General features: G+C 41.9%; 1 protein-coding gene and 1 long non-coding RNA gene across 7 annotated transcripts; one reads left to right on the top strand and one right to left on the bottom strand.

The window, feature by feature from the left end:
• Nucleotides 1-4: 4 nt before the first annotated feature.
• PDSS1 (decaprenyl diphosphate synthase subunit 1) lies at nt 5-26,602 on the bottom strand. 6 transcript variants are annotated; one of them, XM_062633579.1, is made up of 11 exons: nt 26,240-26,602; nt 24,492-24,556; nt 23,493-23,616; nt 23,082-23,212; nt 13,572-13,713; nt 12,683-12,794; nt 12,485-12,594; nt 5,926-6,006; nt 5,656-5,769; nt 2,157-2,237; nt 5-1,398 (listed from the first exon to the last, which is right to left on the bottom strand). In XM_062633579.1, exons 1-11 carry the CDS (start codon nt 26,585-26,587, stop codon nt 1,258-1,260), a joined length of 1,449 nt encoding a protein of 482 aa, XP_062489563.1. In that variant the 5' UTR covers nt 26,588-26,602; the 3' UTR covers nt 5-1,257. The 6 variants fall into 6 exon arrangements, with proteins under 6 accessions (XP_062489563.1, XP_062489566.1, XP_062489567.1 ...); XM_062633582.1 differs by lacking the exon at nt 26,240-26,602 and adding an exon at nt 26,025-26,220; XM_062633583.1 differs by lacking the exon at nt 26,240-26,602 and adding an exon at nt 25,630-25,975.
• Nucleotides 18,471-19,949, top strand: LOC134171415 (uncharacterized). Its single transcript, XR_009967625.1, has 2 exons — nt 18,471-18,534; nt 19,810-19,949. It is a non-coding gene; the product is annotated as an uncharacterized LOC134171415 (long non-coding RNA).

A 26,602-nucleotide genomic window follows, 5' to 3' on the forward strand; every position in this document is an offset into this window, starting at 1 on the left:
TGTGTAATTTGTACCCAAGTTTTTTTAATGAGTAAATTTACATTATGACTTTTTCCATTCATAAATATATAAGTGAACCAAAGGTCTTGTCCAGTACTTTGTTGGTTGGCTTGGCAAAGAAGTTTGGAATGCTAACGTAGCAAAATCACAGCTGTGTTATCCCAGGCAATGTACTAAAAAGCAATGTTTGTAATGTGACTTTATCACTGACAGAGGGTGAATAAATTAGATATGAAACCTGAATTACACATTTATACATACTCTTAAAAGTTCTTGTCTTCCCAAATTAATTTTAGCAAGGATTCTTGACTGAACGAGTTATCTGGATGCAGGAAGTTGGACATCTGTAAGTGATGTTTCCCAGAGGAAACTCTGTCTGGCTTGGTGATGTGCCTAGTGAGAAGAGGCGGCAGGCTGCCTTCAAGATGTGACAAAGGGGTGACGAACTCAGCAGGAACTTAGCCACTGCCTTAAGGGATCATGGATAGAGATGATGCACTTCCCTGCTCCATAAATTCTGTGGCTTAAATAACCTGAGAAGGAATGTGGTGGTACTGGATAACTACTGTAAGAGGAGTGTGTCTAGGACTTCAAAGCAGGCTTCTAGGAGAGTACTGAATCTATTCTGTAAATGGGGGATGGAGCTGAAACTTTCACTGGCTGCTGAATTTTAGTGTGAGTTCCTAACTGTAGCACTCTTAAATTCTGCATCCTAACTACTACCAAGCAGCAATCAACAGCATACCTGCATTTCATTATGAACTGGAAAACTTCTCATTGAAGTCCACATAGTCTGTTACAATAAACTGATTTCTTAATATACAATTACAAGTATTCCTATTTTAACAGCCAGGAAAGCCTTCAACCCATTTACCTTCATATGACTTTCCTATATAGTACCATACATTCTCTGTTTATTGGTGCCAACAAGTGAAATCTGGAACAACTTCAGTTCTCATACACTGATACATATTTATTCTTATTGTGGCCTTTGTGCATCAACATGTAAACATCTTCCCCACTCCCCCCCCAGTTAACAGCCCCCACTAAAACAAAGCATAGTCTGATTTGCTCTGAACTGTGGCTTCCCACAATAAAACACTTTAAACTTTTTTTTCTTTAAAAAAAAACAACTTCCAAAAAAAAAAGTTTTTAAAAAAATAATTTTTGGTAGCATGTGTTGGAAGCAAGTAACTTTAGAAGTCAATTTAGGCACAGTCTGGTAAATAGCTGCCAGAACGAGTGGAAGGAGTTCTCTCACTTGTCTCTCGTGAGCACCATTTCTGTCAGTTGGATGAGGGCTTCTCTTTCGGGGGATGGTCGTAGCTTACTGATCTCTCGTGTAGCTTCATGGCAGTAGCGCTGGGCGAGGTAGGTTGTTTGCTGCACACCATCACTCTTATGTGGGAAGACAGGTAAAGGTAATGGGTAACTAATTATCCTCCCTCCTGCCTCCTCCAGTTATGGGGAAGTTTTACAGTCACTATGTACCCTAAACACTCAGTTATATTCTGAAGGGTAAAGGAAGAGGATTATTCTGTGTTCATTGAATCCTTCATCTCTTCTCCAAAGTGTCAACATGCTAAAACTCACCCATGCTAAACTTCAATATACTTACAAAACAACACTGGAATTAATAACATACTATTCAGTAGGATTAGGAACTAATAGTTTAACCTCTCCCCCCTGCCCTAAATAGAGATATAAAAAAAAGAAAAAAGCTTTCCTGAAAAAATATGTATTTATTTTGCACAATTATTCAGTCTTTGCAGACCAGAGTAAATTTAAACTGATACGGAGTGTGTACTGCAGTTCCAAGACTGGTATTACATGCCGCTTACACCAGTTGCTGGATACAGCTACTCTTCAGCTGAAGGAACTGAGTTCATGCATGAGCTTTTAACTTTTATTGTGTGGATTTCATGCTATTGGAGGGAAGAAAAGAAAAAAAACTCTTCAGTACCTAGCATTTCTGCTAAAAGCATCCATCACCAGTAAGACAGTTGAAGAGTACTAACTCAGTATTGTACACAGCATGCTACTTAACATGGATTTGAAAATGCAGCCCTGCTGTTTTACTTCAGGGGCAATGAATTTCAGACTGACTTCAGCAGGGACAGCACTTTAGGAATGAAATACCTGGTTATCAGTCCTACCTGCAACACATACTTCCGAGCAAGTTCAACATCTCCTGGCTTGCTGAATCTTCTCATTATCATAGCATTCATTTCTGGAAACTAAGCACAAAGGAAGGAGGTTTTGTAGTGCTTGTGAATTTATTGCTCCCTCCTATGCCAAGGTCAAAAAGTAACCAAAGTAGAGACCCCCTCCTCTGACACTGGTGTTACTAGAGATATAGCTATAGGTAGATACCTGTGATCTGCACAGGACTGTAGTGCAGTAAAGCCCAAGCGTTTAAAACTTAAAACTGTCTGGCTCTGGCTGCAACCAGCTGGTAGGGAAAGTTAAAACCTGCCCTTTCATCATGTTGAGCAGATAATCCAGTGGTACTCCTAGGTGTGTAATCTGTTCAGGTATTCTTCTCTCACAAATGATGATTAATATGACACATTGGAGAAGCACCTCTTCCCCCACACGTACCACAGGAAACCCAGGAGGTTTGTTATAGCTGGATTGTGCAGTTCAACCTGTAAAATGCTTCATGATACCTTCAACTGTTACTTCCACTTATGCTTTCCATTTGTCCAGTATTTTATAGACACAGGAAAAGCTCAGGAAAGATTTTTGTAAGAGAAGAATGACAACTATAATGTATGTTACTTTCAATCACATAGAATTTGCATGTAGTACTGCACACTCAATTCCCTACAAATCAAGTAGATAGCTAAAATCGGTTGTCTAAGAAAGTTACCGCATGTCTTTCCTAAACATGCGGACACCTTCTTCAGGCAGTCCAGAAACAGCAGAACCTGACGCTTAACAAACTAAGGCCACAACTCAAGACAGCTACACCGCAGAAGACTTTAAAAGAAAGGTGTCTGTTGATCCTGCCTGAAAGGGTTATTATAGTCAAAGGTTATTTTGTTGCCATACACTTGTAATCTGCTTTCCTTGCACACCTTTGGGCCTGAAACTGTAGCTCTACACACGTGTTTGTTAGGAACTAAAGATGTAGCATCCCTGTTGTGACATTTCCCTGTTATTCACAGGTAGGCTTCTTGGGAGATGCATTTAGAAGTCTGCTGGTGACTCATACTTGGCTTTCTCTAGATCCTAGCTTTCTTCCCATGTAATGACAATTTAATTGCAATATTCATATAATCTATTTTCATATTATTCATATTTACAATCATATAGGATGCATATACATTCACTTTTAATATTTAAACACTAAAGGATATAAAAATCCTAAAACTTGTAACGTAAAGCTGTTCTTAGCAGTTCTGCAGATTTGACAAGAATGCATAACAAAAATAACCCCTCATTCTTCAGCTGTAGTAGCTTAAGAGTGGCTTTAGACTTAGCATAGGCTAGTGTATTTTCTTAAAAAAAATTAATGTTTGGGTGTTTTGGATTTTTTTACTGAGTGAACTAACTTAAAATACTGAATAAATAGGTCTCACATCAAGAGAAACATTTTTTATATAAAGCCTCCTCCTTAAGATTCTAACACACAAAGATGTGTTTCAGACAGAGAGGACAAGAAGATAAGGCGGCTGTCACAGAAGATCCAGAGCACATTAAGAACTAAAGTATGTTTGTCAAGAAGATGATGTGAGGATTACCAGATATATTCAGGGTATGCAGGATAGCAGTAATATTAGTTTCAACAGAAAAGACAGCCTGTATTTACCAATTACAATCTGGACTATCTTCAAGTCTCAAGAGGTTTTACTCTCAGCTACAAGGAGACGAAGCATCTTTTAGTAGCAGCACAAAGTGTTTGTTGAAGCTCTAAATTTTTTTAGCACTTAATACTTGGTTTATGTATTACTTAAGCCTCTAGTGCTGTTCTTCCACTTGCTTGAAAACAGCAGGAAATTTTCAGCAAAGCAACCTTCTGGTTAATACAGAAAACTTCGCAAGATGGTCAAGTTACCTTTCAATGCAAAAATGGATACTTCGCATCTAGCAAAGATATACTTGAGGAAAAGCATTTACAACTGACCTACAAAGAACAAGTAAGAATTTGCAATAGAAGTGACAGGTTTTCTTTTCTTGTATTTCCATATTACGAATTCATTTCTCTCATAAAGCTAATTAAATGATAGATGGAGTTGAAAGTTGGAGACAGCCAACCCAAACAAATTAATAAAAGAATAGTTTTAATTAAAAAAAATGTAATATACAATACCCACAAGGCAGTCAGTGTCGCCCACTCTCTGCCAAAATCAAGAGTACATGCAAATGTCCTTGTTTCTCTCTGCAAGCAGCTTTAACACACAAACCATGTCACAATTGCATTCTCTTTCTGTACCCAAGTATCTCACTGCTCTTCAGAGAACTCCCCAGTTGCTGATGAATAACAAGATCCTGCTGTTTACCAACGAATTCTGAAATAATGACTCAAGAACAGGTCTGTAAATCCCCACGGGAGTCTGTGGCGGGGAACTGAGAACACGGAGGAGATTGGTCTCAGCATGCATTTGTCTGCTTTCCTGTCTTTCTCCGAGCTACCTCTCCTTGTAAATGCCCAAAGGCTGAGGAAACAGATGTGCACATGTTCCATCTCCCCCTACCCCAGGCTCTTTAAGAAAGAGAAGTTATGAAGTTGTTCTTTTGTTTTTTTCTTTGTTTAATCATTTAAAACTTTTTCCATGTCAAGCTCTGAGCAACTCCAATGCAAGATCACAGACTAGAGAGCTCTCCTGGAACTATGTGTGCCAGTTTTTGTACCATGCTGTGAAGCTGGATAGGAAAGATCGGTTTAAGTCCCAGATCGTCTTCCCTCAGGTGAATTGAGAAGCTTGAACAAGATGCATTAAACCAGTTTCTTCCCCATTTATGGATTAGCACTGATTTTAATGTTTCTTTTGGTGCTGCTGTTTTCCTTCTACTCTGCCAAGTCATTTTTAAGCCACTAAAAATCTTGACCAATTTTAAGCTTATTCTATTTATGATACTCCTTTTTTCTCTCATCCAAACTAGTATTACAACTTCAGAAGGGAAAGTTCCCCACGTTTGTAACTGCACAGGACTAGAGGACAAAGAAATGAAGAGTTCAAATCTAATAAATAGGGGTGCCCACCTAAAAGCTAGGCAAAGATTTAAGTTCTTGGCCCCAGGATGAATACAAAGCCCATAATTTGGCAAAAAGCCTACGCACGTAGTCAAGTCTGGGAGAACTTATGATCATGCCTCAGGGATGATCATAAGGAAGAAGGTACCTAGGAATAACCTGAACATGCAAAAACTCTGAATCCCTGGCCCTCTGCAAAGGTTAAGCACTTGAACTGGGGCAGCATATACATACATATACATACAAGGGCTTCATGGTGAGAGCACATGTATAGGAAGGTGTTTCTCGGTCTGAAAGCATATTCATGTGCACACTGAATCCAGCTGATCCTGAACACCCACGATGTGCTCATCACTTACACTGTAAATTTGAAATGTTCAAGCCGGACCTCTGTGTGTGCTGTGAAGAGCAGTGTACACTTTCTGTTTCAGGAATAGAGTCTCCTGTTGACTTACCTGTCGACAAGCAAACAGGACAGGGCCTGTGGCTAATCCAAGCTTGAGATCTGCTGCTGCTGGCTTCCCCAGATGGTCAGCACATGATGTAAAATCCAGCACATCATCTATTAGCTGGAAACAGATAAATGTACAGATTATTTACAAATTGCAAATGACAGCTAAATACAGAAGATGTACAGAAATGATTAAGAGAGCCCACTTTTGATTTCTAAGGCAGTTCGGAAAAGTTTAGATTTTAGATTCCCTTTAGTTCAACAAAGGCACTACCTGAAAAGCTATGCCAACATTTTTTCCATACTGGTATGCAATCTCATGAACTTTGGGATCAGGGCAGCCTAGAATTGAAACCTGGAAAGAAAAAGAAGACCCCGAGTAAATAGAAAGCTTTAGTTAGTATCCACTTTTAAGTCTCTCACCATAGAAGTGGCATAGCAAGCACAGACAGCAGGGATATGGGAAAGGGAAATAAAGCTGAGTCAGTAGCACATTCCTGCTTATCTCTGCTCATGGATACACACAAATAGCCAAGGTTATTAGAAAACAAGGCTGAACAGCTGTGCAGTATTAAAAATATATTCTTCTGGAAAGAGATTAGCTTTATTAAATATTTATCAGACTTAGGAATTATAATGCAAGGATGAAAAGAGAAGAAATGTGGATGCACTGCACATGCAGGCTAGTACTCATACACAGTCCAGTGGCAGGGGAATTAAATTTATTACATGTATAACTCAGCCAGGGGATAATTGGAGGTCAGACAACAGATTAAGTGGACATTACATGCCTCATGAAGATCCATGAAACTGGCTGCGCTGCACCCAGTACAGGAGGGACAGTTGTCATAAGATCAATTTTAAGGGTGATATTAATGATAACTGAATTGCTCAGGAAGATGAGCTGATCAGCTTGCACACAAAGGTATCAAGGGATAGTTAGTGGCAAAGACAAGACAGTGACTGAAGAAAGGACACCAAGCTAGACAGAAGTATCACTGAGATAAACAAAACACTGTAATTGAGTACAGATAATCGACTGCTTGAGAGACACAAGTTTTGCTGCATAAACCCCACTAAGCTAAAATATAAGACAAACTAAGATTTGAGAACTAATATCTTGCCTCAAAGTAAGGGCACTTATGCTTCTGCATTTATGTATTGATTATACACTTTGCAAAATGAGGATGGTTATATTTAAATACTCAGATTTATTTCAGCCTTCAGTAAAGCCATTATGAACAGGGGGCAAAAATCCATTCTGGTTTAATGCAGACATTCCAAAACTGCTGTGACTAAGGGAAGGAGTGAAGATACATTCTACTTAATGTAAGACTAAAATACATGCTAGGAAAGCCACACAATATTAAAATATGTCTGTGTATATAAAAATTCCTCTTTTAAGACTATGTAAGGTAGGATCAGTGAAAAACACAAACAATCCCATAGTAAAAGTGAGTCCAGCAGTAGCTTTGAAGATGAACATGAAGATGGAAAAAAGAAAAAACATTATATGGTAATAAATGTCATGCAATTTGCACAAGATTAGGGACTATTTCATGCATCGATGCATTTTGTAATTCAGCATCAGAACAATTCCCAGTAATAATGTGCATCCCTGGATAACAGTTAAAACCCAGAGGAATCTGGAGGCCTGAGGCATTAACAGCATCTCACATTTCCAAATTTTATTTAAAAGAGGAGGACAGTACAGCAGGAAATAAATGTTACTGATGTCTAATCATGCAAAATCCTGATGGCTACTAAAACAGAGTGAACTGTAAATATGAGATATTTGAATAGATGTTGCTAGGGACTATCAAACCAGAACATTTTGCCCTTTTTTATATTCCTTTTGATGCTTGCCTCTTACATAGTAGCATTTGCCCCAAAGAGCCAACACCTACTGCTGTACTATGCCTACCAAACTTTTGGTTGCTTCTGTAATACAGACTAGTAAGTATCAGCAAGGTAGGGGGACTCCATCTACCCTGTTTAGTGAAATCTTTACCTACCACCACATTTCATGTAAAGAACTAGAATACAGAATTCAGTAGTGACAAAATCCTGGCTGATTGATAGCAAAGGGTTAGAGCAGGCACAAGTTGGTAGATAGGGAGAGGAAGTGCCATGTAAAGAGCAGAGCTTTCCCTTTTCATCTGAAAGGCAGAGCTATTCCTGTAAGTACACAGTTCTCTGGGGATGCAGACATTACCTGTATAAGGAACTGCATATACACAACTGAAGAAACAGAAGTGTGAGTTACAGAATTCATCACTGCAAAATGAATTCTTGCACCCCTGCAAGAGGAGACCTTCATAGCTCTTACTGAGGTTACAGACATTTCTGCAGACAAAAAGAGGACACTGATGTGCCTGTCACACCCTAAGTGAGAAATGACCATGACCACATACATGATAAAACTGCAGCATGACTGGGTCTTATCTAACAGGGAGTTCCTTCAGGAGCCCATTTCTCAAATAGCTCTTGTGGATTATTGCCCCCACCCGGACACTCCCTAGGATGCAGGCAGGAAGCCTTGGCCCAGTCAGGCTGACACTGAGTGAGGAAGTGTAACTGAAGCCATACTGGGATAATGGCATGCATCAGGATAACAATATCAATCTAATGACATATGTTTAAACAATAAAGCTCACCCTCTGAAAACACCCTATAGCTCCCCTGATATGACTGGTTGATTACAGACTTAATCTTCTAAGAATTCAGGCTTGTCCTCTACTAAATCATGCTGAAAAATCCTTCCTAATACCAAGCAGAACATGTTCTTCAGAAAGGTTCTTTGAATTCAGCAATACAGCAAGTCAATCTGCTTGGCATTATTTCAAACACACTTTTTAAAATAGAAAAAAATTTTTTTTCTATTATTTTATGTTCCATGGGGGACTATAAACCAATCCCGCCTCTTTACTGAATTTCACGTCCATAAAACCATCAGCTCAGGGTAGCTATACCCTGCTCTGTTAGCTATGATGAGAGGCTATGGCAGCTGGAATTTAAGGCACTTGCACGTCTATACCAGTGCCCTGTAGCTCAGAGAGGAAAACCTGCTGCTGGGCAGGTGAGGGGATATGATTGTATAAACAGTACTGGAAATGTTTGATTTCACACTCCTGGATTTGTGGACACCATGGAAAGGAAAAGGCTATAAAATCTTCACATTTTCCAGCCTTTCTCCTCCATGCCCATCTCCTGAAGTAATCAGGATCCTGCCTTCTCATTCACAGCTCATCTAGCACTGTTCTTCCAGACAGGAGCACTGTTCCTCTTCCCAGCAGAATCACAGAATAGTTAAGGTTGGAAGGGAACTCTGAAGCTCACTTTGCAACTCACTGTGAAGTAAGCTTTGCTCACTTCACATTTAGATCAGGTTGCTCAGGGCTGTGTCCAGTTGAGTTCTGAGCATCTCCAAGGATGAAGATCCCACACCCTTCTGGGCAACCTGTTTTAGAGCTTTGACCAAATTCATGGAGAAATGTTTCCTAATAGCTAATTGAACTGAATTTTTCCATGGTGCAACTTGTCCTTTCATGGCGCATATCTCCATCCTCTCTACGGCCTCCTTTTACACAGCCAGAAACAGCAAGAGGACTCCCCTCAGCATTCTCTACTGCAGACTAAAACCAGCTCTTGACATATCATTTGCTCCAGCCCCCAACCATCATGACGGCCCTTCAGCAAACTCACTCCACAAGCTGAATGTCTTGTATGAGGGAGCCCAACCTTGAGGTCTCGTGAGCTGAACAGAGGCAAGCAGTCACTTCCCCTGATGTGCTGGCTATGTCGGTAGCAATGCAGCCCAGTATGTGCTTACCCTTCACTGCTGCAGGGCACAGCCCTCACTTTTCTTCCAGGCTCTTCAAATCCTTTCTGGTAACTACTCTTGGAAAGAGGGTTATGAAGGCCTACCCGAGAGAGGACGATATTTACCCAGCAGAAGCCTACACAACGGGCAGACAACTATCTTGTCCTGAGCCTGCTTTTTCATGCATTTGACCTTTTCACGAAGAATTAATATTTTAACATGTTAAGCCAAGTACATGATTATGAAGAACTGTAATTCTACAGAGATGAAGATTATCTGCCTCAATATTTGTGATATATTCATGCTGGTCTTTTTCATAGCAAACATTAGGAAGAAACACCCCCAAAGGAGTTACTGTATTTTAAATAATAAATAAGGAAATCTACTGGCTGACCATAGCTGATGCTACAAATACTATCACCCTACATATGTAATTGAACTATACTGTAGTCTGCATTCCTAGCTGGACTGGGGGGATCAGTTTGGCTGGTGAGGGTCAGAGGTCTTATTGTCCTAGACACCAGTTCCACAACCTGGTGGGTTTTTCTGCTGGAGCCCTGTACACACACCAAACTATAAACGAGTTAAAGCAGAAGCGCACATGTTGAGCCAGAGCTGCAGTAAGCTCTTCAGTCCCTAAGGCAGATCTACCATACACAGCCTTGCCTTACATGAGAGGCTGCATGCTTTCTCCTAATAAAGAAACCAAGAATCTCTAGTGCAACTTCACACTTATCTCAAAACAAGCATGATTTAATCCCTCTTCTGGAAGTATGCTATGCAAAATATAAACAGTTTTATGAGGGTTAGGCATTCACATTACAGCAGGATAAAAAGAAGACAGAACGAACCTGCTCAGCTTATTTTGCCATCTCCAGCCTGCCTGATGACTAATAGAAATTCCACTTTAGCTTTATTGTTTCTGAATTCTTGAACCAAAGTCACCTCTCATGTTTCTCTGAAAAATGCCTTTCAGTAACTAAGGCTTCAGTGATCCTTTGGGCCATCTGCCACCATTTCCTTTTGCAATGTATTACTTTGACTGCAACTCTGGTAATATTCCCCCATGCAAAACTATTGTAGAAATAAACTGGAGACTGGGATGGCTCCAACATCTTCAACAGACTGTTCTGTCCATAAAGAAAATATTTTGCTAATTTAAAAGGCTTTTGATTTAAATGCAGTAATGCTCTGGAGATGCAAAAGGTATCTAATGCAGTAACTAGACCAAGGGTTTTAGACTATTACCTTGTTTAGAGAAGCATTCCTTGTTCCAGGAATACTCCACTCTACCAGCTCTAAGGCATGACACTGTAGAGTTCTAAGATGCCACCTGAGCTTGTTTGACATCTTTCCAGTTAATACTTCTATCTTATTTGTGCACAGAAACAAATCATTGTTTTTTTTCCTACCATTAACAGGAACTGAACTGCTTCTAATGACACACTTGCCTGGTTGTAACTGATGTTCTGAAAACCAGTAAGTCTCTCCTTAGCTTTGTCCCTGAAAATAAGATGTGAATATTCCTGATTCCCCAAGTGAGCTTCCTTTTCAGTCTAGAGCTGATGATGCTGCTTATTATTTTTGCTACAGAAAACAACTCCTTTCTCATTCCATCCTTTTCCTTAGTAGCCAAAACCATCAAAGCAAACAAACAAAAAACACTCCCCACCTTAAATCCCCTTTTCACTGCTATCAACAGACTTCTCCTAATCCATGCAGAAAGAAACTGAGAGGGAAAAGTCAGTGCTACTGTGTCCAGTAAGCATGGCCAGAGAGACCTCTCTCATTTTTCATATACTACAGATTTTACTACATGTAAAATTCCAGCAATCCAGCAATGGAACAGCTCAGAACAACCACTAGAAAAAAAAGCAGCCAAACACCCCATTCACCAGCATCACAGACACAATCTGCCTGGAAGTGCTTAAGTCCTTAACTCTTTCAAGTTACGAAAAAGGAAAAAATTCAAACTAGCACATTTGTAAGAAGAATGCACCCAGTGGGAAGTTGATTTCTTCTTCTTCTATCTGTGAGGGTGCTTTTAGAAAGACTGTCAAAGTGAATATAAAACCTTGTATATTTTCACTGGGCTAACAGAATATGTGATGTTCCTTATTAATCAAATTGCCCACTTAACATAAATGAAAATTTGCAAAGGGTCAGGTTGCCTTTAATATGAGCAATCCAGAAGGCATTTTTTTTTCCTCCAAGTAGATATTTTCCCTTCCCACAAACTCTGTCTCTCATTCTATACAAACCTTTTGACTTCAGCAATTTTCAGCACCCATCTATTGCACAAACGTACCAAATCTCTGAGAACAAAGGAGAATGACTAACAGTAGCACAGATTATCAGTCTAATTATCTTAGAACTGCCTCTTGCTATAGCATAGCCAGCTATACTGCCTTTAACTAAAATAATAACTTAAAAATTCTAACTCTTTTGCAGTGAGATTATTGCCATCTTGAATCAAATCTTTTTGTAATCAAGTAACAGAAATGAGTGACAGATAGGGTTGGATATAGTAACTGGTAAGTAAATGCCCCAGACAAATCAAGAAGTACCTGCTTCTGTTCTTTTACAAGCAGTTGTTTCCTCCCACTGTTATCATTTAAAGTCCCAGTCGGCACTAAGGAGTGGGACCATATGTGAAAGACGACTTAAAATTAAATTATAGGAGCAAGAATTATCAACTGATATTAAAAACACTCTCAAATTTGTAGAATTGCATAATATAAAGACTGCCACTGTGAACCTTATTTTGATTCAAGTGAGGATAATAATAAATCTGTGTATGAATATAAAATAGAAAAGTGAAAACCAATATTGAAGGCTACACAGCTGAACTGTGATAAAATGCAGAATCCCAATCACATTCACATTCTGGCACAATACCACTTAAAAGGTTTGCTTTGGAGGGTCTCCAGAGAAAACAGCAATAACTAGGAGTTTAGCTGTGAACCTTACAGTATGATATGTTAACTTTAGAAGAGACAGACGTACATACTGCTTTACAACTGTTTGCTATGAGACTTGCAGTCTTCTTAAAAGTCTTCTCGAGGTAGTGAGCAAATCTCTCATTCTCATTTTCCTTGGAACCCAACTGGAGGAATTCACCTAAAAAGTTGCACAGATGGGAGTGCTTATTTGAGGGTTTACTGCTTAGGTAAGCAAATCTGAAGGTAAAAACAGAAAAAGACCTTACCACGCACCAGATCTTCAATCACCTGAGTTAGAACAGAGATGATAGTAGTATTTCCAATTCGTGCTAAAGCTACAGAAGCAGCTGAGAGGATGAAGTCACCAGCTAGAACAGCCTAAGAATAAAAAAAAAAAATTGATCTTATATCTTTTCCTGTAAGTGTTAGTACAAACGATACAATTCCCTTTATTTTGCAGGTTTACTCCTCAAATCACATCATTTTCCTACATAAAGCACGTCTATCTCAATTTAAGAGAGAAAACAGAAGATAACCAAATACTAAAATCTGAACCATTTTTGAATCCCTATCTTACAATGCTGGTTGTGTTTTCTATATAAGTACTATCCTCCCTATATGCAATACCTGAACTGCCTGTGAAGGTTTTTTGAACATTACTTCTCTTTTTGACCACCCTGTTACGCCATGTTAGCTCTGAATTGCCCTGGTAAATTCTCATGTGTCAGCACTGTACTTCTTTCCTTGCATTTCTGATTAAAACCTTCCTTTTAATGCTCTATGAAGAAACACCTCTTTCAAAAGTCAAAATATCTTTCATGCTGACTGAAAACCTCTTTGCATTCACTACTGAATCAGAGTAACATATATAATGTTCTGGATGATGTACAAGTTTAAAGTATTACACCACCACTGGAGAAAATGGCGTAGGGAATGTAAAAATCAGTAAGAATCACACTACAGTCAGACATTATATCTAATGCTTCCTACAGTTCAAAAAAGGAACACGTATTTTTCTTACCCACAATCTGTGCACACCTCTTCATACTTTTTCTGGCACATCCCGAGACTGTGCCTAGGGACAGTAATGTGACAAAACCCCTCTGTGCTCTGCTGAAACTCAAAGGCAAGTCTTGCACATAATAGCAAACCCACCTTCCTCTCTCCCCAGATTTGATTGACTGTCATTTTTCCTCTGCGAGAATTTGCATCATCAATAACATCATCATGAACTAGGCTAGCTGTGTGGATCATCTCAGCAATTATGGCCACAGAGCGCTGGCTTGCTTGCACCTCCCTGAAAGAAAACCCCAAGAACTGTCAATTAAATCAGTTCCATGTGCTGCAATACATTAAAAGAAACCTCTATGAAAACCAAACAGAAACACGTTTCTCTGAAAGCAGCTGTTGCAGCTTTTCCATGGTCTGAACCCCATCTTTCAAACCTGGAATTAGGAAGACAAAAGAAAGTGAGATCACATTAGTACAGTAAGTGCAATGGGTTGTTTCCATCCTTATTAGGCCTGTTTCTGCCTTGCTGCGTTAGCAGTACTGCAAAACTCCGAAGTTATTAACTCTAATCCCTCTAAATCCAGACTGCAATAAATAGCAGAGTATCAAGGATGCTTGGCTCCAAGCAGATGGAAATCTGGAACACAGCAGAGAAAAGAATGCCAGGTAGCTTTGTAGATGAGTTTAAAGTTTTCCTTTTCTCGGTGTTGCTCTACCTGCAAGATGCAGCATCACAAACTCTCCAAAGCTGGCTAACTCTGCTGACGCGCAGGCTGGAGAGATCAGCAGGCAGAGAAACCTGTATTCTGTATCTGAAAGCCATAGCTCATGGATCTCATCCTTTAAGTTACTTGACTACCTTAAGACCTCGGAAGTTTTTCAACAGCCTGAGGAATTAACTGGAATTATACTGCAATCACTTTAGGACTGTAAACACTAACTACCTAACACTTACTGAAATTCAGCCTTTGGGAAGATCTAACACTGATGATTCAACTCTCAGTAGTTCACACCTACTTTAATTTTTAAACTAGGTGAAAAGAAGAAAATGGAAGAACACAGAAGCAATTATCTAGGGAATAAGACTGGCGAAATGTACAGAAAAGAGCCAACTTAGCTCACACAGAAGAGCATTTACCCGACCTACCCAACTATCCAGCTACCACTGCCCTGTTCTTGTATCTATGGTTTTTTCTACCTGTTTTCATACCACGGGTTGTATGCAGGATCCCAGAAACGGCTATCCCAGTCAGCCTTGCCTTATAGTTGTAACAAGCCACATGGACAACATGGACATTAAAAACAACAAAGCAATGAAAGAAAGAAACAAGCCAACCCAACAAAATAGCAAAAAAAAACACACACACCCACACACCCCTCCCCCCCCCAACCAAAACCACAACCAAAACCAAATCCAAAACCCAAACCAAAAAAATCAGGAAAAATATTACTTACGGTACATAGAATCATGGAACAGTTGGGGCTGGCAAGGACCTTAAGATCATCCAGTTCCAACCTCACTGCCATGGGCAGCGATGCCTCACCCTAAACTATGTCACACAAGGCTCTATCCAACCCGACCTTGAACATCACCAGGGATGGAACATTTACCACTTCTTTGGACAACCTGTTCCAGTGCCTCACCACCCTTACAGTAAAGAACTTATATCTAAGCTGAGCTTCCTCTGTTTAAGTTTTAACCTGCTACCCCTTGTCCTGTCACTACAGTCCCTAATGAAGAGTCCCTCCCCAGCATCCCTATGGCCCCCCCCTTCAGATACTGGAAGGCTGCTATGAGGTCCCCACGCAGCCTTCTCTTCTCCAGGCTGAACAGCCCCAACTTTCTCAGCCTGTCTTCATATGAGAGGTGCTCCAATCCCCTGATCATCCTCGTGGCCCTCCTCTGGACTTGTTCCAACAGTTCCATGTCCTTTTTATGTTGAAGACACCAGAACTGCACACAACACTCCAGGCAAGGTCTCACAAGAGCAGAGTAGAGGGGCAGGATCACCTCCTTTGACCTGCTGATCACGCTCCTTTTGATGCAGCCCAGGATACGGTTGGCTTTCTGGGCTGCAAGCGCACACTGAAGCCGGCTCATATTCATTTTCTCATTCAACCAACACCCCCAAGTCCTTCTCCGCAGGGCTGCTCTGAATCTCTTCTCTGCCCAACCTGTAGCTGTGCCTGGGATTGCTCTGACCCAGGTGTAGGACCTTGCACTTGGCATGGTTAAACTCCATGAGGTTGGCATCAGCCCACCTCACAAGCGTGTCAAGGTCCCTCTGGATGGCATTCCTTCCCTCCAGGGTATCAACCGAACCACACAGCTTGGTGTCATCGGCAAACTTGCTGAGGGTGCACTCAATCCCACTGTCCGTGTCACCGACAAAGATGTTGAACAAGACCAGTCCTAACACCAATCTCTGAGGGACACCACTTGTTACTGGTCTCCAGTTGTACATTGAGACATCGACCACAACTCTCTGTATGCAGCCCTCCAGCCAGGTCATGCATTGCCTATGTCTACTGAATTCTAGTGATTAACCACAAAATGAAAGAACATCTTGCAGTCTGCTGACATAACACTGCGTTCTGACATCCACCTCTGTGCAGAACTCTGCAGTGCTGTTAGTGAGAGTTCTACACCCTGAACAATAGCAGGATGTGTGGCTCAGGCTGTGAAAATGTAGCTTTTTACACAACACAAAATAAGAGCTGGAAACCTTCACAGCTGTTTGAAGGTAAGTTTCACTATGGAATAGTAATTTAGTCAAATGCTAGCTCAGTGTAAGTAGTTTTCCAAAATAAACTATTGTTACTAAGCAGGAGAACTTACCTTCAAACAACTGTAAAGGCCTCCAGGCTCTTTCATGCACTGGACTCCTTTTGGGGACTCCCTTTTCATTAATTATATCAGCAGACTGGACTTCCTGCTGGGAAGCAGCAGCAAAGGCAAAACTCACCGACACACCAAAACCTTTCAGTAGTATGAAGACAGCACAAGAACGGACATTTCAAAAGCACGTTTTGAAAAGTTCTGCATTACAGTGCATTTCATCTCTGACAATGGCTAAAAATGGCATAGGAATGTTCATGGTCCATGTGTCTGGTTCCCAGAATGTTGTATCAAACATGATCATTTAACCTGAAGAGAGCTTTTTTTAACTACTATTTCTGCAAGGTCTCAAGCAAGGTTCTTCCCATCACAGGCAAAAAAAAAATCTGCAATAGTTTCCTACAAATATCTTGTGAGAGTAATTGTGAATCAGAGCATGCCTATTTGAGGGAAGACACACAAGAAACAGGATCTTTCTCATTTCCTGACATTTTGCATTCTGCATCGCCTGCAAAACAAAAGCAAAAAGTGGCAGTAACTCAAGTCAATAGATAATTGGGTCCCCACAAGTCCAGTAAGTGGAAAGATGCCATTTTTAGGTCATTCTCAAAGTAAAGCCACCCCCAGATGATATATATTTACACAAATTTTTTATACAACTTTGAGTTTATCTTTTTACACATGCATTATATTAATTTTGAAGTCCTTGATCATTTTCTGTATGTCAGTAGGACCCCCTGCTTGATTCTGTGATAAGCTTTTATAGAGCTACAGTATCCTGAGGTCTTTTCCATTACAGAACTTGTGTCATGGACACTGAACAAGACCAAAGCTGCTCTTACAGACTGGAAAGAATACCCAAACAATTACACCTCTACCTCCAAATACCCCTCTTCAAATTAAAGATAAAAATAAAAATAGGGGGTGAGAGGTGACCAGGACAGACTCAAACCAACACAAAAGAGTACTTACATTTTGCAACAAAGATTTGCAATGTGCTTGCCAGTAAGCAACTGCTGCCAGTTTAAAGACAGGAAACATGCAAAAGAACTTGCAAAATTGCTGTGTTATAACCACACTCCCAAAGTACGCTGTTTGAGAAACACAGTCTGTGACACAGAAGAACACTGCAAACTAAGGGAAGCGCAGAGAATGGATGTGTTAACAGGGGAGCAAATTACAGACCAGATGAAAAACCAGTACACAGTACAGATATCTGACAACCATGGTTTGGAGGAGTGAAAGAAAAGAGGACAAAGGTTGTTGGCAGGTCATCATGTCTTTAGAAAATATTATTTTATTGGGTTTAGCCGGGTGAATATATTGAAGTATTTCTCACACTATTCTGATGGATTTATTTCCCTTTTTACCCCTAAATCTTTAGTGCTATTTTCTCTATTGAGATGTCTCTGTACTTCTTTGGCCTTCTCTTACTTGCTCATCTCTCATTTTGGTTGCCAAAATAGAAATAAAACCTCCTATTTTTTCCCCCCCCATCACTTTTTTTTGGCTACTTTACAGTTTTCAGTAACTGCTTTGAATCAAGTCCATAAGTTTGTATAACATGCCAAAAATAGACTAATCTCAAGCCTCTATTACCACTTTGGCTTTCTGTATCACTTACTACTTAAGTGGTTTACAAGCAATTATAGACTAAGTCTTCCAGAGTCACTTGGAAGGAGCACTTCCTACCCCAATTTACAGAGAGAAATGGTGCATCGGAGAGAATCAGATCCTGGTTCACAGCATGCTGAACACCCACCTCCATGACCTGCAGAAAGGAGGCTGCTCTGCTGGTAATCTGACCTTGTAGCCAAGTGAGGTTTGTATTAACTGGACAAGCAAAGAGGCAGAGGAGCCCGCAGAAGTACACAGAGTGGGGAAGGGAGTGTATGCAATAAAGTAGATAGCATGTGGTTAACCCCTGTTACAGGTGGAGAGCTAGGATCAGGCTCTACAGTGCATACATGTGGCTGTTGTACAAAAGCTGGACAATATTAATTTAAACTGTTGAACATGAGGGGAGATGAGGGATGGCCATGAGGGATAAGGGGCCATTGTGAGGGGAGAGGAAGGGCGGCCACAAGGGAAGATCGTGAGGGGAAAGGAAGGGCAGCCATGAGGGGATATTGTGAGGGAAAGAAGGGGCAGCCATAAGGGAAGATCATGAGGAAGAGAAGGGGTGGCCCATGAGGGGAGATCATGGGGAGAAAGGAGGGGCAGTCATGAGGGGAGATAGTGAGGGGAGATGAGGGATGGGCATGAGGTGTGAGGGGAGAGGAAGGGCAGCCATGAGGGGAGATCGTGAGGGGAGAGGTGGGGCAGCCATGAAGGGTGAAGGGCAGTTGTGAGGGGACATTGTGAGGGGAAAGGAGGAGCGGCCATAAGGGGAGATTGTGAGAGGAGAGGAGGAGCAGCCATGAGGGGAGATCATTAGGAGAAAAGAAGGGCGGCCATGAGGGGAAATTATGAGGGGAGATGAGGGAGGGCCATGAGGGGTGAGGGGCTGTTGTGAGGGGAGATAGTGGAGAGGAAGGGCATCCACGAGGGAAAAATCAAGAGGGGAGAGGTGGGTGGCCATGAGTAGAGATCATGATGGGAGAGCAAAGGCAGACACGGGATGTGAGGCGTGGCCTTGAGCGGTGAGTGGCATTCATGAGGGGAGATCATGAAGGATGATTATGAGGGGAGAACAGGGGCAGCTGGGGGGTGTGTAGGGTGGCCACGGTGGGGTGTAAAGGTGGCAGCTATACAGTGTGGGCCACTATGGAGAACAGATGAGGGGTGGCTATGAGTGGAGATTATTAGGGGCAGCCATAAGGGGAAACCAGCTTGCCCTTAGTGCCATGGTTTAGTGGTGGCCTTGGCAGCCCTGGGGTAAGGGTTGGACTTGGTGATCTTACAGGTCTTTTCCAACCTAGCTGATTCTATTTGCAAACACCTCTGGAGAATACACTCTGAACAGAAACAGTAGGTCCAGTCAGGCTAAGTGATAATGCTATGAAACTCTGCACACAGGGCTGTGAAGAAATGCCAGAGCATGTGTGAAACTGAGGGTTTGCATGACCTCAGCTTATACTCCTTACAACAATTCTCACTCTTGCACAAAGCTAAGTTGTTATCATTAAGCAAAAAGCCATTGCTCAAGTGGCTCAAGCACTCAGGGTTGGACTTGTGACACTTGGATCTCCAAGGGAAAAAAACCCAAAATATACCAGCATAGAAAAACTGGAATGCTTCAGACACTTCTTCTGACAATAGTTCATATTCTTTAAACAACTGTCATTCTCCTTATTATAACTACAATAAGATGAACTCACTCTATAGAGAGACAGTTAACCTGCTGAGGGCATTCTAATTACCTAACCTTCCTCAACTCTAACCACGAACCACCTAACTTAAGCAGAGCTACCTGGGTGCTCCCCTCTATTCACTTGAGAAGTCTCAGCTGTTCTGGTGGGGCTCTGTGAAGATAGAGAGATCTCTGTGGACTGCCTCATAAGACCTATAACCTTACAAAGTTGTTTTCTGTTTTTTGAACAGCCAAACAAGGAAGAGTATTACCTTTTCTGCTACTACTGCACAAGAGGAAAAGGGAAAAAAAAAAACACCCAAAAAATAACAAATGAAAGAACAGACAAAAGCATGCTGGGTTCAGCAAGTTATATGACATTTGAGAACGGCAGCAAGATGAAGCAGGAACTCAACATCAGTAACACAAACCCCGGAGGCAGAACGAAAAAAAATGCTAGGGATGAACAGCACAGGATATTGTCTCACCCCACAAGTCTAGAGATGCTGTGGCCAGCATTTTTGATTACATGTGTGGGAACCAAAGCTTCAACAAAGAAAAACAAGTCTAGGAGAAGAATCAATATTAACTGAGGAAAAGAACAAAAAAACGCTTGAAGAAAAATGACAAGTTGAAAGAGAAAAAACAACTTAAAAAAAATATTTGTTGTGAGAAGCAGAACAGAAAGCAAGCTGGGTTTTCTTTTACTCTCAGGTCTATAGCAGAGTAACAAATACGCAGTGCTACCTTTCCTATATATACACTATTCCTCACAAACAGTAAAAAGCTGGAAGAACAACTTGTCACCTGAAAGCAAAACTGCTTTAAGAAACAACAATAATGAAACCAGTATCAGTATGAGCTGGAAGTATATGCAAATACAAAGCAGATGTAGCAGACTGCTTCAAGAAGCTTGAGCACAAGAAGTGGCATGAGGCAAAGCAGAGGAAGATATAAACCCTGGGATATCATTCTTTTCCTTTGCTGAAACATTTCTGTTCTCCCTACTCTGAATTTTATTCTAAAAATTATACAACAGAGATAGTGACTCTATCTGTCCTTTAACAAGGAATGTCCAGATTACTGAGGAGGCTTTTAAACATTAGACATAGTTTGGAGGTGCTGACAAAAACTCAACACAAAAGCTGCCAAATTACACGGGCATCTATAAATCAAAGTGCTTATGCTGAGGGTCAGCTACTGAGAAGCAAACACTTGCCTCAGGCATGTGTGGCCCTTGAAGTCCGAGATGACACTTTCTCACTGGCATAGGGCAGGTCTCAAAACTGACCCTCATGATTTGAAGACAGCATAAAGCATGGACAAGAATATGTCCATGACCGTACACATACGTCATAAGACAGCAAATATGCTTTGAGCACGTAAAGGCAAAAGCTACTACTTGTCTTTGCTTCGTTGCTCACCTCCTGCACTGTATCACATTAACTCCAGCCTTCTCAGTACTGCATGTACACTACACAATCTTGTTCATACATTTCTCATGCTACACACTAGAATGAGATAAAACTATTTTTCCTGTTACTCTGACTAGAAGGATGCTCCAAAACCTCATCGCCAGTTGTTGTCCTGATTATCTTTGCAGCCCCTCTCTGAAGCTAGCTGGACTTACCTATTTTGAATAGAAGGATCAGACATGTTGATGATTTCACAAGGTGTGATATACAAGGGTATCAGAACACCAGTAGCTGATCTGAATATATTATGGTTGATGCAAGCTAGGATTACTTTTAAGGCTTTTCATAGAGAAGGTGGCTAGAAATCATACGGGGGTTACATGTAAGGGGATACTCATGAGCCTCCCAGCTCAAGAAGAAGTTTCTGTTTAATTGTGGTGCCTTTCAATACACCTTGGGTGGCCAGTCATCAAGAATGACTCTGTCATTCTTGATTGTCATTCTGAATCATTCTGTCATCAAGAAGTGCCATCATCAGACTCCTGCTTTTCATGTCAAGATCACTCATGAAAACATTAACCCAATCAGCGCTGTGACAAAGGACATCCTTGATGAGTTTCACAACTGATATTGTTCCTTCTGCTACCTCTAAGACAATGACAATGAGCAGTGCTGACTGGAGAACAGAATAAGGCTGGCATGAAGTTCATTAATCCTAGACAACATTCCCCTAAAACAAGAGGAACTGGCACACACAGGACAGGACACTGCCAACTAGGTTTTGCTTTCTCCTCCAAAATGATATTCACACGGGAGGGGGTAAAATGGGAGAGGTGCCATATCAAACTGCAAAATATATGCTATGCTGTGGTAGAAATGAAGTCTAACAAGGCATTAACCTACTGCTAAGGAAAAAATGATGTGAGAGCTGAGAGAAATCCCTTAAGACTGATAAATTGGTCTGGAAACACTTCTGGCAAGGGACCAAAGATTTCGTATCTGAAATTTCGTAAGAAGGAAGACAGGAAGCGTAGCTGGAAGGCAGAGAACACTCTGCCCAACATCCTTCCTCAAAATGAGAAAGTAATAACTGATAGGAACGTGTGGAGAACTATTTGCAATCAACCAGAGCAAGGAGTGGTGGAGAGTACAGAGCAAGCATGATGTTCTGCTCAGTTAAAACTGCTTTCAAAAATCAAATAACTTCAAAATGTGAGGATTACACCAGCTCTAAGCTTAGAATCTTACACTGAAGTGTAGAACCTTGCTCCTAGGGCTTGGGGCAGGGAAATCTGACTTTTTTGAATGTCTCACAGTTTTGACTATAATTACACCACGTGCTTAATGGCTTTTCTGCATAGTGACAAAAAAAAGAAAAAAAAAGGTATGGAAGTCTCTTCTTGCAGCAAAGTTCTCACCTGTGACAAGAGTTTAATAGCTACATAATAGCTGCAGGACTGGTTACAAATGAAAAATAGTTCTAATTAAGTTAATATTTTCAAGGAGTAATAAAAGATCTAATCAAGCATCTATGTAAGAAGCTAAAATTGATTAAAAGCCTTACAAATATCAGACTTCTGGATTATTTATCCATCACCCATTACCTGTACAGTATAGTCCACAGTTTTATGCATAGAAATATGTAATAAACTCAGTAGTTCCTTTTGCACTGCTAATTACAAAAATACAGTTTCACAATGGAACTTGAACTCAGGTTTTCCTGAGGAGCTTTTTATTTTCAAAAAGGTACTAGACATGTATTTTTTTTGGAACACGAGAATGATAGATTTCAAGTACAGTACTTGGAATGAGGTTTAAACCCGGGGGAATAAAAGGGCAGATTTAGATTAGATATTATAAAAAAAAAAATTATTCACTAGGAGAGTACTGAGACACTGGCACAGGGTGCCCAGAGAAGCTGTGGATGCCCCCATCCCTGGCAGTGTTCAGAGTCAGGCTGGATGAGACTTTGAGCAACCTAGTCTTAGTGGAAGGTGTCCCCACCTGTGGCAGAGTTGGAACCAGATGCTCTTTAAGGGCCCTTCCAACCAAAACCATTCCATGATTCTATGAATATATGTCCATATATCTAAAAGTGACGGACTCACCTGGAATTATTATGGTGAATGTTGCAAGCCCTTGCCATTAGCACCACAATCATTGGTCGAAAGGCCTTTCCTTTCCCATCAAAGTAATAATCACACATTTCCTTAAGTTCTGCAGCAGATACAAGTAATTCCTATAGAAAGGAAATTAACATATCAGCATAGAAGTCTCTGTCATACAGATTTGATTGCCAATCTGTTTAGTGCAAGCAAAACAGTATTCATGTATAAAGTTATTGCCCATATTGCATTACGGCTCTGTAAGGTATGTAGAAATGCTCCCTTTGCCTTCAGTTTAAGTTTCAGACAGCTGCTCATAAAGAATATTCTTACAATAACTATACTCCAAAGCAATGGTTGCTATTAAAATCAGAATCATCACAACATCCCAGAACAGTCACCAAAATCCCTTACCTTTTTAATATCTTCATAGAGATTCTTCAAGTCTTTTCTACCAAGTTGAAAAGGGTCTTGGTATTTTTCATTACTAACTGTTTTACTGCAGCTGCACCAGTGGGAGGTACTTGTATGATGAAACCTGGTAACAGTGTTTTTCAAGAGAGTAATGATGTTAAAAGCAAACTTTCCCCAACACCCCAAACAGAAACATTTCAAAGCATTCCCTCCTCCTCCTCTGCCCTTGTGCAAAATTTAACCAAATGGCTAAAATATAAGTAGAAGGCATCAAAACACTCTTTTCAGCCAGCTAATAAAGTGCAAGGATGGCACAGATACGTACTGATGACTGCAGACTTTTAGGAGCTGGTAAAGTGCAGCATTTGGCAAACAATAACCCCCCCTTCACCTTTAACAGATTACACAAGTCTCCCGAGATACATAAAACTACATTGCTCTCAATGTATTCTTTTTGAATACACTAGTGATAGCATGGCATACGTTTGGAGGTGAAGCCCTCACTTTCCAGTAGCACATTTATTCTGTTTCTTCCCATTCTTGTATGATCCTGGAAAAAGCATTCCTGACACGGATTTGAAAATTTTTCTTTGCACACCCAGCTACATTATAAGTTAACTTAATACTTCCAGGTAGCACGATGATACCATAAAAGTATCACCAATAAAGGCTGAAAGCCCCACCTGGACGCAGCAAGATGCATCAGGCTTAGGCCTGATATTTTTTTCTGTAATGTTTCCTGGAGTTTAAATTTAAGTCTCTTATTATGTTTCCTTTTTCAGAGTGAGCCATGTGGGTTTTCTTGGGGCACTCTTGCTCTACCTGTTGCTCTCCAGCATGAAGGACTTAGATTCACACTCAGGACCATAGGAACAGTCTGTACAGAATTATCCAGTATGTACTAGAACAAAAAAGTTTACAGTTCACAGGCGTAACTATCCAGTTCACCCAATAACTACCTCTTTCCCCATTACACAACTATATGAATCTCCAACTTACCGCCAAAATATATTACATATTTTTGGAAATGACAACGTTGAATTTCTTTGGGTAAAGTGACAAATCTGCACAAAGGAAAATCAGGGTTAAATTAACTGTCAGAAAACATTTGATTACAAGAAATAAGTGTCTGTTTATCAACATTGCTCAGTTTCTCCATTTTAACTCCCCAGCAGCCAATGGAGTCTCATAATCTCTTTCCATATTACGAGACGTAACTGCCAGTATGCACATTAGCTTCTAACTTGAACTGACTCTTTCACTCAGAAGAGTTGGACTTTCTCCCCTTACAGGACCAACCTAGAAGACATTATCAGTTAACTTTCCAGAACTGCTCTAATGTAACCGTGCTTTTGCACTCATGGAAGGTGTGATTTCCAAACTTCCTGCCCTGCAGATAAACCTGGACTGTACCAGTCAAGGCACAGAGAAAAGGACAAGAGCTGTTTCTGTAAAATACTACACTAACAGAAGAAGAACATGTCCATATTTTCCCCTGAAGCAATTTTAATTCAGCCTGCTTCTTATGAAAATTTACACCTCTACATCTTCTCTGCTACCACGTCAAGAACCTGACCTCCAAACTTAGCAACCTCTCCCCGCAGAGCTCAGGAGCCTGGGGAAAGGTGAAGTCCCAGGTCCAGATTCCAGCAGAGACAGGCTGAGAAGGGAAAGGCAGCCTTTGCTCCACTCCCAGTAGTGCTGCCAGGAAGTACCCAGCCCTGCCCTGGAGTACACGCTGACTCAGGGGCCCAGCCATGTGGACCCAGCCCAGTATCATTGCAATCCACACACTTCACCAAACTTCCTCTTCAAAAGCCTGTACAGAAATGCTCAAGGAGACCTAGAACTGGAGAAGGATTCCCTCAATTTGCTCCTCATAGCTCAGTGTCTCCTTGCATATGCCCAAAGCCTCTCTCTCCTTGCACATAGCAGGAGACAAAAAGAGCACCACACCCGCTCCAGGGCACCCTTCCATCCAAATTGTGTACAGGGTAAAAAAAAAAAAAAGCCACACAAGGAAACGAGGAAAGGAGAGGAAGAGGAACGAGAGGTACCGCAACTTATCACAGGTTTGCAGCTCCCCGCTGTCTGATTCCAATGCCCAGATCTATTGCCAAGACCCTCATAAGCTCACCCTCTCGCCATTTTCTGCTGTTAAAAGAACAGGTGACCTCTTCCTATTCCTTCTTCTGTAAGGGTACAGGCTCTCTCCTTTACACTGCTGCTTAACGACATGGGACTGGGTCATGCACCACTCTAGACACACCACAGCCAGAACACTTTACTGCAGGTCAGAACAGTAACCTGGCCTTGTGAAGGAGGTGTGAACGAATGCAGTAAGAGACCTGCCTCCCCACTACAACTCACCAAATTAACTTATGCACTAACACACTGAAAACCTGTCACTAAGAAGAACCACTTTCTCTGCTTCCACTTACAGCTCCAAGAGGTTGTTCCCCACAACAGCAACCAATCCTGCCCTGGAAACTCTTAAGCCAGTACTTAACCTTGCACCGAAAGCGCTCCTACCCCCTGCGAGGCCCCCGGCCCGGGCTGTGCACCGCCTGCCCGCTCACCGACGGCCCTCGGCCACCGGAACCGCCTCCGGGCCTTCGCGCTCCCGGGGCAGGAGGGAGGACGTAGGCTGTGACCGCCCGACCCCGCCGGCCGCCCGGCTCCCCCCGCCGCCGCCGCCCCATTCATTCCCGGTGACCTCCAGGCGCCCGCCGCCGCGTCTCACTCACCGCCGCGCTGGGGGCCGGCGGCAGCAGCGGGGTGCGGGACCCGGGCCCCGGCGGGCGGAGGCGCGGTAGGGAGCCGAGCGGCTGCGGCCAGCGGGAACTGGGGCCGCACCGCCACCACCATCGCAAGGCCATGGTGTCCCCCAGCCCCACCGCGCCGGCACCGCCTTCCGGCACCGCCGCGACCCGGACGCGGAAGCCAGGGGCCGCCACCACCCTCTGGCACGGGTGCCGGGAGGACATCCGAGCGGGCGGGGAGGGCCCCTTCACCTCGGCCTTCCTCACCTCGCTTCCCGCCGCTCCCTCGGGAAGCCGAGCGTGGCTGAGGGCCGGGAGGTAGAGCGGCACCATCTGGCAGGGCCCGGT

Source organism: Pezoporus occidentalis, unplaced genomic scaffold (genome assembly GCF_034315485.1).
Source record: "Pezoporus occidentalis ecotype Australia unplaced genomic scaffold, CSIRO_AGI_Poc_V1 ctg40, whole genome shotgun sequence".
Classification (NCBI taxonomy): Eukaryota; Metazoa; Chordata; class Aves; order Psittaciformes; family Psittacidae; genus Pezoporus; species Pezoporus occidentalis.

Coding starts and splice junctions, on each gene's coding strand:
- PDSS1 (XM_062633579.1), bottom strand. CDS start 26,587: ATGGTGCCGCTCTACCTCCCGGCCCTCAGCCACGCTCGGCTTCCCGAG. Junction 23,213..23,492: donor TCTATGAAGATATTAAAAAG/GTAAGGGATTTT, acceptor TCCTTTCTATAG/GAATTACTTGTATCTGCTGC. Junction 6,007..12,484: donor TAGCAAACAGTTGTAAAGCA/GTATGTACGTCT, acceptor TTTTCTTTCCAG/GTTTCAATTCTAGGCTGCCC.